The sequence below is a fragment of the Maylandia zebra genome, linkage group LG10 (assembly GCF_041146795.1).
Source record: "Maylandia zebra isolate NMK-2024a linkage group LG10, Mzebra_GT3a, whole genome shotgun sequence".
NCBI classification, from domain to species: Eukaryota; Metazoa; Chordata; class Actinopteri; order Cichliformes; family Cichlidae; genus Maylandia; species Maylandia zebra.
The window spans coordinates 3834123-3849376 of NC_135176.1; the positions used below are offsets into that span (position 1 = coordinate 3834123).

Sequence of the window (15254 nt, forward strand, 5' to 3'; positions counted from 1 at the left end):
GTCATATTCGTTGTGTTCCCACTAGTGCTTTCAGGTTAATCTCGTTGAAATGACCTTAACGCCACAACACGGCAAATCTCCGTTAACGAGCTACCGCCGATCGCTCCGTGCATGGGGCTAGACGGCCAACACGTTAACGAGCTAACACACTAGTTCACACCAATGTAATTGAGCATTGCGTGGCACATCCAACATACTGTTTTACTTTAGTCCATGACTCGCTTACCTTCAGGGTCATACGTCACATGAAAACCAAAATAATTCCAAACGCCAGATCTGAATGAGGTTCAATTTGCCTGTTGCAGGGAGAGCTTAACTTCTGTCTCGCTAGCTTGCCCTGTGCTCTTCCTTCTGACTATGCTGTCTGTGTTGAGCGCTCAGTGGATCTGCGCTCGACAGTGCAGCCTAGGCGGAGTAGTCGAACACAGATCCACTGAGCGCTCAACACAGACAGCATCGTCAGAAGGAAAATTGATAAAATAAATTACAAATGTTGTATTGTTCGATACATATGCGTACCGAACCGAAAGCACTGTATCGAACGGTTCAATATCGATACGAATATCGTTGCACCCCTAATATATATATATATATATATATATAAAATCACTGACTTTCAGCTTGTTGTGTTTGTGGATATATGACTGACTTTAATTATTAAGCTTATTCATAAATAAGTGACGTCATGTTCAGTACTTTTGACAGTTCACTTTTCGGCCGCTCCATCTTATTAGGGAAATTCCACATACATAAATGTAAATTCCAAAACTCAACCCCATCATTTAATTTGTTTTTGATTGAAATAGAATATTACTTAAACTCTATTAAATTAACTTCCAATAAAAAAGGTTTATCATTGATTGAAATTCATTCAGAAATGTTTAACGAATGAGCTCTCACAACTTTCAAGTACACAGTAAAAAACCAAGTGTCAATTTTACACTTACAGAGTTGATTTTAACTCTGCTTCAGATAACATTTGGTCCCACTCAAAATTAGTTAAATTTACTCTATGGCCAGTGTTAACTTTTCAGTGTTAATTGTACTCAATTTAGTGTCAAAATTAACAACAAAATGTGTAAAAATATTTAACACTGAGGGTTATTCACACTGTTCAGAGTAATTTGATTACACTTTATAGAGCTATTTTTACTCCAAATTTAGTTTAATAATAACACTCTGATGTGTAATAATATATCATTTTTATTTCTCTGTAGTGTGATTCTTTTCATATTCATCTTATGATGCTATATTACTAAATAACTGATCTATCCTACATTATGGAAATAACAAATATACAGGTTAAAGTAACAGCATTTATTATGTTTCTCAATTCAGTGTCATTTAATTAACGTAACAAACCTTTACAATTCACAGTTCTATGATGCTCACTAGAGAAAGCAATATGACATTTCCCCAATGTCGTAGTTGCAGAAAAGTAACAAAGTTGGTCAGGGATGAACTGTATGATGTACCAAAGACATAATGGGCCCTAAAGAGTTCATCAAGGGCTCCTACAGAACCTGTCGCATTACATGGAAGTGCATGCTTCTCAATCACAATGAAGCTGTGAATGCTGCTTCTTGTGGATCCCTGAGTAAGATGGTAGGGCTGACTGCTTCGGGTGATGTTGTCTAGATGCTGCTGTACACTGGTTCCAGCCTACAACAACACATTAAACAACAGTATTAAGTGACTATCCTCTGACAGTAGATTAGCTCAACTCACTGTCCATGAAAATAGAGGTGATGGAAAGTATATTTTAAACAACATACCTTTGGGAATTTGATGAGGTTATTGACAGCTTGAGATGCAGACATCTTTCCTGGTCTCTTTCGCCCTTGTGCAGATGGTAGTAGCAGATGTAGCAGCAGCAAGATGGTAGACAAGTCACTGTCCCAGCCTACAGACGAATAAACAAAGAATTATTCCAAAAATACATTGAATTGACAGAATTACCTATATAACCAACAATGGCAAATAAAAACAGTCACAATCATACCATTCTCAACTTCAGTACCTGACTCAGCATTGCACATTAACTCCAAGAGCTCTGAGGTGGGGACAAGTCCATGACTTTCCTTTACAACCTTTGCTTTGAGATTGGTGAGCCACCTCTCCAAGAATTTGCTCCCAGTGACCTCACAAAACAGGAGTCGGAAATCTTGTTCTATCTGTAATGCAAAAATACAGAACATTGAGAGGTGTATGATTGAATCCTGCCTACAAATTACATCAGTATCATTTAAATGATAAGTGAACTTACTTTTGGGAGATTTGCAAACTGAGACGCTTCTTTCCTCCACAGCTTTTCTTTGAATGGTCTTCAACCGCCATGCAATGTATCCTGAACTGTTCTCTGGATCGTAGTAATGTTTCTATGTAATTAAATAAACGAAGAAGGACTATGTTATCAACATTTCTGAGGGCAATTATGTATTTAATGTTGAAAAGTTCCCTTTACTTACATATCCATGTTGTGAATATGGGTCTTCCAGATATGGAGACAGAGCAACAATGCCCTGCGCATACATCACTCTTACACTTTTAGGGGGAGATGTCCTAATGTATAAATTCAATAATTGGCATTAAACATCACAATTAAAAATAATACAATGTTTAAAATGTTTCTTTATATCTTACATTTTTGATTCTTACCCATGTCATTCTGTCATCTCAGCCTCAAGTATGTTTCTCATCCGTCTTCTGGTTGCATCTCTCAGAGATTTGGTTTTTCCATACTCTTAAACCTTTCTATAAAATAGGAACATTACTTAATATTACTTAACATGTCATTAACATTGCTATCAGTTAATTTACACAAAATACATATTTCTTACTAAATAATGAGCAAAACTCTAAAGTAGTGTATGCCTTTGGCATTTGCTTAAAATAATATAAACCAGTAAAGTTAACTTTATGGTAATGTTACCCACTTTTTCTGAAAGTATGTTCGCTTATGTAAGCTAATTAGCGATTATTAGCTTACTGATAAACGGTAATTTAGTTGTTCAAACTGTGCGATTTGACATGTGACAATGATATTATTTAGACAGCAGAAATACATAGTTAAAATGTTTTAGGTTCATATTAACGCAGTGAGAAGATAACGAACATCTTAACTTTTAGCAACTGCTAGCATGTAGCTACTGGAATGCCATTAAACCTATGGGTAAATGCTGCTAACATGTCCTCACTCGACATCAGTGAAACTATAAAGAGCTACTTAGTTTAAAAATACCTTTTAAACAATGTTACCAATATGGGAATGTTAACTTCACTTACCTGACTGTGGCAGCTCTTCGGAGAAAATTTCATGCGCATTAGAGCTCTGAGGCCACACACGCCTGCGGACTGGTAATAATCAACACTGTGTGGAGTGAAGTCTTCACTGCGTGACTAACAAACTTTACACTGACTTTTAACTCTGATGTTAGAGCTGGTTTACTCCTCATAGAGTTGTAAATACTCTATCTAGGTTAAAATAGGTTTACTCTGAAATATTGACACTCCATTTTTTACTGTGTACAAAGTTGTTATGAAGTCTGTCACATCCCCCCCCCCCCCTTTTTTTTCTTTTTTTTATCCTTTATTTATTTATCCTTCCTATTTCATTGTACTGTATATTGTTACTCTTATTTGCCTTGTATGTACTGGAATGACTGACTGTTCGCTTTATAATTTCAATAAAGTTTGGAGAAAAGAAAAAAGAAACCTCTTCGGCAGCTCCTTTCTGCGGCAAACTTATCCACACCCACCGCCGCGCTATGAATTGTGGGATATATGGGACCACGAAGCATGCACCGGACCACGCTTGGTATTTTGGGAAATCGACGGCGGATTTGGAGTATGTATTTGAAGCACACTTCGAATTGGGACAGCCGTCGTCGCGTGGCGGTGACGTAACCGCACTTAAAATGCGTACTTCAAGCGTGCAGACCCTGAATTGGGACACAGCCGTTGAGGAGCTAATTTAGCCATTTAAATCAGCTGTGTTGGTTCAAGGACACATCTAAAACCTGCAGGGACACCGGCCCTCGAGGCCTGGAGTTGCCCACCCCTGATCTAGAGAAAGCATATGATAGGATGCCAAGAAAGGAAATGTGGTACTACGTAGGTCAGCAGTGGCAGGGTAGTAGTAACGGACATGTGTGAAGTCAGTGAAACAGTATTGAGTGCATTATGAGCTGGGATCAAGATGGGGGTGGGATTTCATCAGGGATCTGCTCTGAGCCCCATCTTGTATACAATGGTGATTGACCTCTGACGAGGTCAGGTAGGAATCTCCATGGACTCTGATGCTTCCAGATAATATTGTTATGAGCATAGTAAGCAGGTGGAAGAGAATCTGAAGAGGCAGAGGTATGCCCTGGAAAGAAGAAGAGTGAAAGTCAGTAGAAGCAAGACAGAATACTTGTGGGAACGAGAGAAAACAGCTGGAAATGTGAACATGCAAGGAGTAGAGGTAGTGAAGGTAGATGAGTTTAAATACCTGAAGTCAACTATCCAAAGCAACAGACAGTGCACAGGTGAGGTGAAAATTAGACTACAGGCAGGATGGAGTTGATGGAGATGAGTGTGACAGGAGCTCAGGTGCAAGAGTGAAAAGGAAGGTTTATAAGATGTTGCTGAGAAGGTGGAGAAGGAGGCTGAGCAGTAGGTGGCAGAGATGAATATGTAAAGGTTTTCACTGGGAGTGACTAGGATGAACAAGATTAGACATGAGTACTTTACATCAGAGGTACAGCTCGAGTTGAGTACTTTGGAGACAAAGTTAGAGAGGCAATGCTGAGATGGTTTAAACACGTGCAGAGGGAGAGTGGAGATAGTGAACAAAAGGTGGTGAATATAGAGCTGCCAGGAGGGAGGAAAAAGTAAGATCTCAGAGGTTTATAGATGAATGAACGCAGTAAAGTACAGCATGCAGAGGGTCGGTGTGACAGAAGAGGATGCTGGAGACAGAGTGAGATGGAGTCAGACTGTATGCTATGGCAACATCTAAAAGGAGCTACATAAAGAAGATTTTTGCCATGCTAACATTTCATCCTTGTGGTCTGTATCCAAACCAAACATCAGACTGTGGAAGAAAGGTGACGTAAGTGACTGTCAATGTTGGTGCCAAACAGGCTGGTCTGAGTATTTTAGAAACTTCTTAACTACAGAGATTTTTCCACACAGCCATTGTCAGACGTTGTCAGATCTAATGAGTCTCAATTACGAGAGGGTCAGAATTTGGCATAAATGACTGCATAGATCCATCCTGCCTCGTGTTCCTTAAATGACCACGATGTGCTCATCTTCTGATCACTGTCAGCAGGATACTGGTCCATGCTTTAACATGACATTGAGTTCACTGTTTTCTAACTGCCTCTGCAGACACCGGATCTCAAACCAATTTGGGATGTGGTGGGATGTGTGATGCTGTCAAGTCAAATCTCTCAGAAATATTCTCAGCACCATTAAGAATAAAGGCAAAAGGTGGCCCAAGCCAGTAATAGAGACTGAATATGAGTAAATAGCATAACTATACGCTTTAGAATTCCTTCAACTGCTTCTGTCCTCTGTCACATTATCGAGAAGTGCTAATGAAGTCATCCATGTTCATGGATTACTCTGTATCAACTCTCGTGCAGATATATTTTATCTTCATGTGTTCAAAAAAATACAGTTCCAGAACAGGTTTGTCTTTTTTTTTTTTTTTTTTTTACTTCATTCTAATTCATCTTCTTTTTTCTTTTAAATGCAGATGGATGGTGTGCAGCTTGTTAGTCTTTTGTCTTTATGGCAGCCTTGAAGAAAGTGAATGATGTTAAGGGGCCGATTTACTAAACGATCCTGCAATTACCCACCACACTTGTCTTTGAAGATATCAGCGTTTTGTTTTATATTGCCAAAAACCATTGTTGGTCTTCCCAGAACATCCTAAACCACTGATGTGACCACTCCAAATACTCATGCTCTCTCTGATTAAACAGTTTTGATTTTGCAGCTTAAGGAATGGCCTCTCTCATCTGCATAAAGAGCTCCTTTGACCACATATTGTGGATTCACACAAAACAGCTTTCAAATTCCCCTTGTATGTTTTATTCAGTGGCATGTTAATTACTTAAATGTAAAAAAAAGATCAATTTAGGATGGGTCTGACAAATCTGTTTGTGTGTGTGTATTAGTAGGAGTGTCAAACGTAAGGCACAGGGGCCGGAAATAGCCCGGCAAAGACTTCAATCCAGCCAAATAGAAGGCTTTGGAAAATAACTAGCACATCAATTTTTGGACTTTCAACTGTATCTGTAGAAGTCGTGCAAGTTTTTGGGCTGATAAAGACCTCCCACATAGCCATTCAAAAATACCAAAGTATTATTAGATAATCAATGAAATGACAGAAAAGTTCCTGTTTTTTCACCATCTACTAGAAATTGATATTTTCATTAAGCAATAAAAACTACAGAAAGGTTTGGGCAATAACTTACCAGAATGTTTTCTGCAATTTTACGCATTCATCATATAGGAAACTGAGACATTAAGATCAAAGTGAGTGAGTCTGACAGCTCTGCCTTAGAGTAAATGAATTTTAAACACTTTTCCAAACAAGAAGCGTCTTTGTTTAAAAGTGATAAGATGCACATGAAAACCAGAAGATGATGTGCCACGCACAGTATACAGAAGGATGTTTTTACAGAACTTTGTTTCAACTTTCAGAGTCTATGATCATATTGAAGCCGTTTACAAAACATCCATCACTGATCATCTTCTGCTTTAAACTGACCAAGGCGTCACTCTTTAATAACCCACGCAGAGTATTTGTCAGCAGTACACCAATAATAAGACTGACATATTTAACATGATGTTTTTATTCCAAATGCAGTACAGGTCATTTATCAAGCAAATCCAATAACAGTTTAATGGCTGTGGCATAAAGAGTTACAGGATTAAAACCCCTTAATTATGGCATTTCACTTTGGGCTTCATGCATTAGTGGCATACAGCATCAGCTCACACACTATGCTGGCATCATCTAATGGAGGCATAAGTGATCAGAAAGCTGAGACACACAAAGCTATGGCAGACTTTCACTTCAAACAGAAAACATGGCACATTAGCCTTTCGAGCAAAGCTCACACCTTTCACACTTTAATGTACATTACTACTATAGATGGAAGATAAAGTCAGCTATGTTGGGTCGTTGCATCAACTTACCATTAAGTGCAGGACCCAGAAAGTACAGGATATATATGTTTAAAAACCAAGTAGCCATCTAGTGGCCGTAAAAGGCATTCTGATAGTGATAAGATGCAATAACAGTCTATGATGTAAAAGAATGGAGTGTAGAAATCAATAATTCATGCTGTGTGTTCCTACAGTGCTGTAACTCACCAGCAAACACAAATCTGTGAGCCAGTACAGTCTCAGTGAGCACAAATCTACAGTCAGAGGAGCTGGGGCTGGTTTCACAAACGCTGAATATGGGGTTGAAAAGTTTAACATCAGCGGTCTCTTCCATGGCAGAGTCTCAGCAAGGATACGGTGCTCATACCTGTTTTATAAAATGAAACCTCTTCCTCTGAGCTGCATGGGTGTGCACAGACTGACAGCCTGTTTATCCTGTTGCTCATGCTTGCTTAGACACACCCATAACATTTAGAACTGCAAGAGATGTGGCCACATGTTACACTGTATGGGCTCACTCTTCAGCCACAACACCTGAAAACAGCTCTTGGTATCACTGCATGAGTGACAGCCATGATAAGAGGAGGTCAATGGAAATGTGTTTATTTGTTAATAATAATAATGTCTCTACATAATTTCTTCTGGAAGGAATATTCAGAGTGACATCATTCAGTTAGGTGTGAGCTGCCTTTGGGGTTTTTTTGCTGCAACTATGCTTAGTCCTCTGCTCAGGATGAAACTGGGTGGAACTACTGAGAATTTATGAAATTCTAAGGACCTACATGTTTACTGATGAAATAGGCTACCTGCCCCAACAGGTGTAACAGAACTAATAGCAGCCACAAAGAGTTGTCAACACAGCAATCAGCGCTCACACACCCACACAATTCCTAGAAAGATCTAAGCTAGTAGAACGGGTGGAAAGAGGTGTGCGATGCCTAGTCTACCACATCACAGCTGACCTGTGCTCAGAGAATAGAAGTCACATCTTTAATAAAGTGACACCTGAAGGAGGTTTGTGTGTCTTTTACAACACTTGTGCAGCGCACAGGTGCATTCCCAGCAAAGTTTGGAGTTAAAAGGCAGAAAAAGAAGAAAAAAAAAAGCCAGCTGACAATCAGGTTTTAGGATAAAAACAACCAATGAGCAAAAACATGTTTCTACCAATTCTCTAAGACATGGTGATTGTCAAATCAGCCCCAGACAAAGAGCAATACTGCTTTCACATTAGATTTTAAATAACAAATCCCAGGGCGGCAGAAGCAGGATCTTCTTGTGCCATTTAGAAATTTGGGGTGTGAGGAAGATCAAAAGAAAATGCCAAAAAATGGCAGCAATTCAACATACTATCACTTTTACACAACTATGTGATTTCACAGCTGTCCAAAGCGTTTATTAGCATTCACCTTTGATCATCGTCAGCTACGGCAGCATTCTGCATGCAGCTTTGTTAACAGTGTTTTCCAATCTTTCGTGTAAGTTTTAAGAGCTGTGAAGAATACCACATGTTTCCATTAACATGCAATTGTGAAAATAAGCCTGCACACACAAGGGATTTGCTAACACAGGAAGTTATTGGGATGATGATTAAAATATCTCGAATTGTGTATATAAACAAAGTGGTTCCATGAAACAAGCCGGAGAAACATGATCTGGACTTAAGAGTACATGGTGAGCTGGAGCCACTGACAAGACACAAAGAAGAGCAAAGAACAAAACAACCAGTCAAATACTTTAAAACGGTCTGAACTGAAGTCAAAACCCACTGATACAAACAACAAAGATTACTTTACCTCTTGAACATTAACTTTGATGGTCCCGTTGTTATCCTTATCCAAGGTTTTGAAGGCACCTGATTCAGAACAGGTATTAAACTTCCGAGTCAATCATTCCTATCACACTAAACTATAAAGAATTAATTTAGTGATTGGTCTTTAAAATGAAACTTACGGCACATTGCATCCAGCCTTACGAGACAGCCAATGTAGTTGTCAAAATCCATGTTTCCACTTTCATCGCTGTATCTGCGAATGATCATCTGGTACAGCTGACCACTGAGAGGGAAGCCTAACGAAGAGACGCACAACTGTGTGTTACAATTAAGCAGTACAACAACAGGTACATGTGCATTATGTCTGGATAAGGCTGTGCTGCTTATATCTAGGGATGGGTATCGTTTAGGTTTTATCCGATACCGGTGCCAAACCTGTACTTTTGAAACGGTGCCGGTGCTTAAAGAATCAAGAACACAAACTTTGTCCTAAAACCTCTCATGTTTAACGGTTTTCCAATTTTTCTTTGGTCATTTTAGCCTTTTTGGCCAGGGTGAAGGGAGTATCTGCCATCAAACAAGAAGACAGCTGCATGTAACTACGACGGTGTTTGCTAGTTCACCTTACATGCATTGATGTAATAACGTGGTTAGCCTACTCAACGTAAATTACACACGAACAACATTGAGCTACTCATGCAGAGAAGAACGGCTGCTGCTGCCGTCATCATCCGTCATCATTTCTGCTACACTGGCAGGGCTAGGGGCCAGGACTCTCCTCTTCGGGTTCTTGGGGGATGTTGCTAACTCCGGGTCCGATAACAAGCACCACACCCGCAGTAGGTACGGTGCATTTCTCGGCTTTAAAAATAAACCCGCTATGCGTCGCCAGGTGTTTCATCAGATTCTAGGAGTTACCTCCTTTGCACAGTATCACCTTAAAGCACTTGTTGCAGGCTGCTGAGTTTGCATTGCAAGTGAAACAATGTGTCTACATACTGTATCCATTCCATTGACATTTTCAATCTTCTATTGTGAACATGCCGTTTTCTGTTTTTCATTACATTTCATACAGTGTCCTAAATTTTTCAGACCTGGGGTTGTAAATGACTAATTATTAAACCAAGCCTCAAATTTTTTCTGGCTTATTAAACTAAACACGAACCTTAACATCATGTACATACAACAGTTATTGTATGTATAGGTATTGTTTTTCCAGTGTCTCTTCTTAGAGGATTAAGTAAATCTTTTCCCTTCATTCTTGTGAAGTGCTGTGGAACCATTTGAACAATGCAGAAGAACAAAAAAATTCTCACCAGCAGCTCTGAAAGCCTCAGGCAGCTCATTTGCTCCAATGACACCGGAGTGATCGGAGTCGTGGGCCTTGTACACTCCCTAAGTAAGAACAATAGAAACATTTAAAACATTTGTGGCAACCCAGGTTTCCTGGTAAGATCACTGACAACCTAAAAAGGGTAAAAGGAAAAAAGGAAAAAGAGCTGCTTTCACAACTCCCAAGCCATAAAGGTTTAAATTCAATCACCACCATATACAAGTTACAACTTGTATCTCCTTCAGCCAAAAAAAAAAAAAAAAAAAAAAAATTATACAGATCACATTTCTATGTTGTAAAAACATGGCGGCTAACCAAATTAGGGAGAAGTTTGGCACAGTGTGTATTCAAATCAGCCCGCCTAAGCAGCTGATGCTGTAAAATCTTTAAGCCACTTATTCTTCTGTGACCCCCCCCCCCCCTGCTGTAAATGGTTAAGCCTGACCACAGTAATGCCTTAGACTATGCAACAGAGAAACAGATGTGCAGGATAAATAAAATGAAACTGTACTTGCCTGCCATCTTTTTATATTGTCCCAGAGGTGTTTGAATTCATGAAAGCCAAGTTTTCCAGTGCTGTCAGACTGAAAAAGCGTTAAGGCCAAAAGACAACAACTTCTCTAGTTAAGCAAACAGTTGCGAAGTTACTTGCACAGTGTTTGCACAATGGGTTTCACATGCCTTTTCAGTAGGGAATCCACCACATATTACAAATTTCTCATTTAACTTTTCTTTTCATAAACATGCAAATAAGACTGTCAGCTGAAACTTTGTGGTCCTCTCAGTGTTCAACTTCCCAAACATTTTAATGTGATTAATCCTCCCCATCCACTGCTACAATATTATGTTGGCTCAGGAGAAAAAAAGTCTTTAAGTTTGAGTCCATCAGATGTTTTCTAAATCCACAGCTTAGCAACACATGAAGGGCTAGCTAAAGCGTTTTGTTATTGTTCAATTAGGACAATGAACAGAATTACAGAATATATACCCCTGTCAAACAGCCAACTGCGGACAGCAGAGATGATATACATACTACAACAACCCAGTGAACTATAACGTGCCTATAAGTGTGTCACCCATAGTGCTACGTACGGTGCTATATTACCAGACCACCTTGAACTGTTAAAAATGAACTAAAATGAATCATTTCGTTGCCTTTCAATAGGCCATTCAGATTTTAACTAACACACTTCTGTATATACAATTTAACAGTGCTCAAGTCGTTTTCAAAGGACATATTTAGACATGTTCAAAGCAACATCCATTTCTGCATTTTGTAAAGTCGCCGTTCTAAATTATATAATTGCTTAGTGTCATTTTTTACTTTTACCCAGATATGAACTGTGTGATGGGAGGAGCCTAGAACAGAGAGGGTAAAAGAAAATGTGTATGAAGACTTCAGTTGTTTTTGGTTTTCTCTGGATTTCAGTCCACTGCAGCTTTAAGGTTTTAGTAAGCCACAGGTATGAATGGGCCTGTTAAGCCAACATATCCCCCACTTTAGTTGTCTGTTTCTATTTGTTCTGCATCATTTTTTAAACTTTTGCTGTCAGTGACAGTTCAATACTGTCACCCAGGTTATATAAAACACACAGAGTACTAATGAAGGAAAAGATACATCCATGACTGCCACCATGCTCCTGCAAGACTCAATGCTGAAACCATCTGTCTTCAGATCATGATCTAAAACATAACAAAAAAATCTATTAGTAAAAAAGAGAAAGAAAGAAAAGAAACCCTAAAATGTATATGTATTCTGAAGAATTGAATCATAAGCATAATGAAAATAAGTATGACAAATGCAGACACATCTTACGCTTTGCAATGATTCTGTTCAGGATGTTCATCAGCTCGTTTGGGCTCACTTCCATATCCTACATGAAAAATATGGAACATCATTAAAAAACATGAAGAAACCTGCAGAGACACAGCTGTATGGTTTAGCTAAATGATCAAAACAATATCCATATTACTGCTGGGTCATACACCTGATGTATAGGTTTGATTTTATTTATTTTAATGAGATGAGTTTTTCAAAAGAAGCATAACATGGTATACTCTTTTAACCACTGGGAAGGGCTCGGGGGCCACATTCAGCAACAGTATAACAGATGTTCCAAAACAACCCATGACTGTTTAACAGTTAACAGGTTAACAGGCATTGTGGGTGGAGCTCAAGCAGCTCCTCCACAATGACAGACGGGTTTATTGTGAACACAGTCAGGCTTTTTTTTTTTTTTTTTTTGCCTTAGCTGGCCCAGCAAAACCTAAAACTCCAGCTGGGGATTGAATTTAATTAAATTTAAAGTTGTCTCCTCACATACAAAGTCTTGGATAATCTCGCCCCATCATATCTTAAAGAGATTGTAGTATCATACTGTCCCAACAGAGCACTTCACTCTCAGACTACTTGTGGTTCCTAGAGTTTAAAAGTAGAATGGGAGGGAGAGCCTTCAGCTTTAAGGCCTGCAGTGCCAGCTGCCCATTAGAGCGCTGCAACTTAAAAATGTTTAAATGTATCCAGTTTAATTAGCCTATTGGATAGTGACCTAAAGAGTTATATTTTTTAGCTTTATTATGTCAGTAGATCAAAGTGAAATCATTTTTTCTAACTAAACCAGTATTCTTGGTTTGTGTCCTTAGCAGCAGATTAGAGTCACATATAAAAACATTGATATATTTTTCTGCATCAGAGTAATATATTTACATTCCTGTGGCAATAAAATGCACGGTGGGCCAGGTTACGTGTTTGGCATGAGTTACTACAGTGAATTATCCAGATAACAAGAGAGCCGCTTTTAGGACACAGAAAACTCTTTAAGCTCAACTCAGTTTGCGAAGCCATAAACTTAGCTTCATAGTACACCCGTCAGAAGAGGAAAAGGTAATTATTCAGTCAATGAAAAATAAATAAAACAGGTGTGAAAAATGGAATAGTCTAAGTTCAAACTGAGTTTTTTAAGCTGCATTTGACAGTTCTGCTGGACACATTAATATTAATGTCAACAAAAAGCAAACAGGGAATCCCAGAAGTTAGAAAAACCAAACCAAAACACCATAATACAATCGCTTGGCCATACCTCTTAGCACTAAATTACAATTGTATGTTTTCACATTAAAAATGAAACAGATCACTGCAAAAAAAAAAAAAAAAAAAGCAACAGATTTAAAGAGAAGCATAACTAGGCATTGCACTTACATCTCCAGCAATCTGTTGGAAAACTCTGCGGAACTGCTTTTCTTCTTCACTCTCATTTTGTGCTGCATACGTAACTGGCATGCGTGGTGGAGGCTGTGGGACAGATGCCCGAGAAAATATTAGAAATGCAATCACCAATCTAGAAATTAGAAGTGATGGGCAGTGATGAAACGATGTAAACTCACGGGTTGAGAAGGCACAAACTGGTTTGGGTCGATGTTGCTACAAAGGCAGGAGCAGAGATCAAAAGCAGATGTTAGACCAACAGACCGACCAAATTTTTGCCTACCTGGTACTTGGTACTTATTTCAGAATCTCACCCAGCAGCATCAATGATGCCTCCAATAATCGCTTTGACAAAATTCATCTTCTGTCAACTGTGAATGCAAAATGCAAATATTTATTTGTTTTTTCTTGAATAAATATATAAACACACGGTAAAATGCGTGACACCCTTCACAAACACTGAATCACACATATCACACTCTTGATCAGTGGTTGTTGATCAATGATTATGAGAATTTGCATAATTATGATGAAGGAACTGACCTCCCAGCCCATTGTTCCTTCAGTGGGCTGGTTTCAGTCATTATGCAAATGTAGTGTTTATAAGATTGGGGAAACCTGCAGTCAGCTGAGACTGAAAAAGTCATTTGGATGAGTGAGGAAACGTTTCTCCCACTGAAAACGCCCCGTCCAGATGAACAGAATCAACTTTTGGAGATTGAATTACCTGAATGATTGAGCATGCATCAAGACGCACAAACACTGTAGTTTTTAGACACACTGTTTGTTTTCTTCATAGACTCATTAATTAACGACACACCCAAAAGACCCTGTTAAAATGTTTCCTGATATGGAAGAAAATCCATGACGCACCCAGACTGAAACGGGATGAGATTTGAAAAGTTATCTTTGTTCTTCGCAAATCGATAATGACATCTCTGAACATATATGAGGGGGTCTAGTCAGTAAAACGTCCCCCTCTAAACAGCACTGCTAGATTGTGTGGTTAGGTAACGACGCAAACTGAATATATATCCGCATGCTATGTAGCGTTATGCTTCAAAACTAGCACTGTTTCAGGTCAGCTTGTTATTCGCCCTGCAGCTGCTCAGTGGCGTTAAAATACCGTATGAAAACGAAAAACTCGTAACGTCGCAGCACGCACTTAAACTAACGATATACTGGAAAGCAGCTGATTTACACTTGCTATCTTAGCTCTGAGCTAATTCAGCTACACGAGTAAACATAGCCGTCATATTCAGTAAAACTTGACACTTAACTAAACCCGAACTGTTTTCATTTGTTCTATGAAATCGCTACGTTTAATGTATATTTACCTGTAACGCAGCAAGCTTTGTAAAGTTGACCGCAGGATATTTGGGGAGGCTTGCGTGACTTCCACTAACTCAGCTGGTAGGAGGAGCTCTTCAACACGCCCCAACTGACGACCACACATCGGAGGAAGGAGGAGGGCTGGTGGTTTATTTCCGCCTGTGCTCCGGGCTCCTATCTTTACCAAATTCAGTATGATGGAATACAAATGATTTCTGTCTTTATACTACTCGGTGATACTAACAGCGTTTTATGACGTACCTTCAAATCGTTACCTTGTGTTTGTTATCAGACACGCATAATATCATAAGCATGAAAATACCACTTCCCTTGTATTAGCTACTTGTATTTACAAAGAAACACATTTTTCCATAAATTAGCTCTGTTTGTATACTCTTGTTGATGGAATTTAGATCTCAGTCAAAAATAATTCAAGACACTGAGCA

General features: G+C 39.0%; 1 protein-coding gene and 1 long non-coding RNA gene across 3 annotated transcripts; both read right to left on the minus strand.

Annotated features, from left to right (window-relative positions):
• Positions 1-1016: 1016 nt before the first annotated feature.
• On the minus strand, positions 1017-3529 carry LOC112435467 (uncharacterized). Of its 2 annotated transcripts, XR_013100385.1 has the most exons (7): positions 3286-3529; positions 2659-2754; positions 2469-2562; positions 2267-2378; positions 2021-2174; positions 1776-1903; positions 1017-1662 (listed from the first exon to the last, which is right to left on the minus strand). It is a non-coding gene; the product is annotated as an uncharacterized LOC112435467 (long non-coding RNA). The 2 variants fall into 2 exon arrangements; XR_003024623.2 differs by having other exon boundaries at positions 2659-3527.
• A 3304-nt stretch (positions 3530-6833) lies between these two features.
• capns1a (calpain, small subunit 1 a) lies at positions 6834-14968 on the minus strand. The gene is made up of 11 exons (XM_004561584.3): positions 14814-14968; positions 13791-13847; positions 13656-13692; positions 13471-13563; positions 12088-12145; positions 11890-11954; positions 10787-10855; positions 10255-10333; positions 9118-9234; positions 8961-9019; positions 6834-8852 (listed from the first exon to the last, which is right to left on the minus strand). Exons 2-11 carry the CDS (start codon positions 13835-13837, stop codon positions 8826-8828), a joined length of 651 nt encoding a protein of 216 aa, XP_004561641.1. The 5' UTR covers positions 13838-13847; positions 14814-14968; the 3' UTR covers positions 6834-8825.
• Between the last annotated feature and the right edge of the window lie 286 nt (positions 14969-15254).

Bases quoted from the DNA above. Each gene is read 5' to 3' on its own strand.
- capns1a (XM_004561584.3), bottom strand. From the start codon at position 13,837: ATGAATTTTGTCAAAGCGATTATTGGAGGCATCATTGATGCTGCTGG. The intron at 13,564-13,655 runs GTGAGTTTACAT...TCTGTCCCACAG, and splicing joins AGTTTGTGCCTTCTCAACCC to CCTCCACCACGCATGCCAGT. The intron at 8,853-8,960 runs GTAAAGTAATCT...GTGTCTTGTCAG, and splicing joins TCAAAGTTAATGTTCAAGAG to TGGCTCCAGCTCACCATGTA.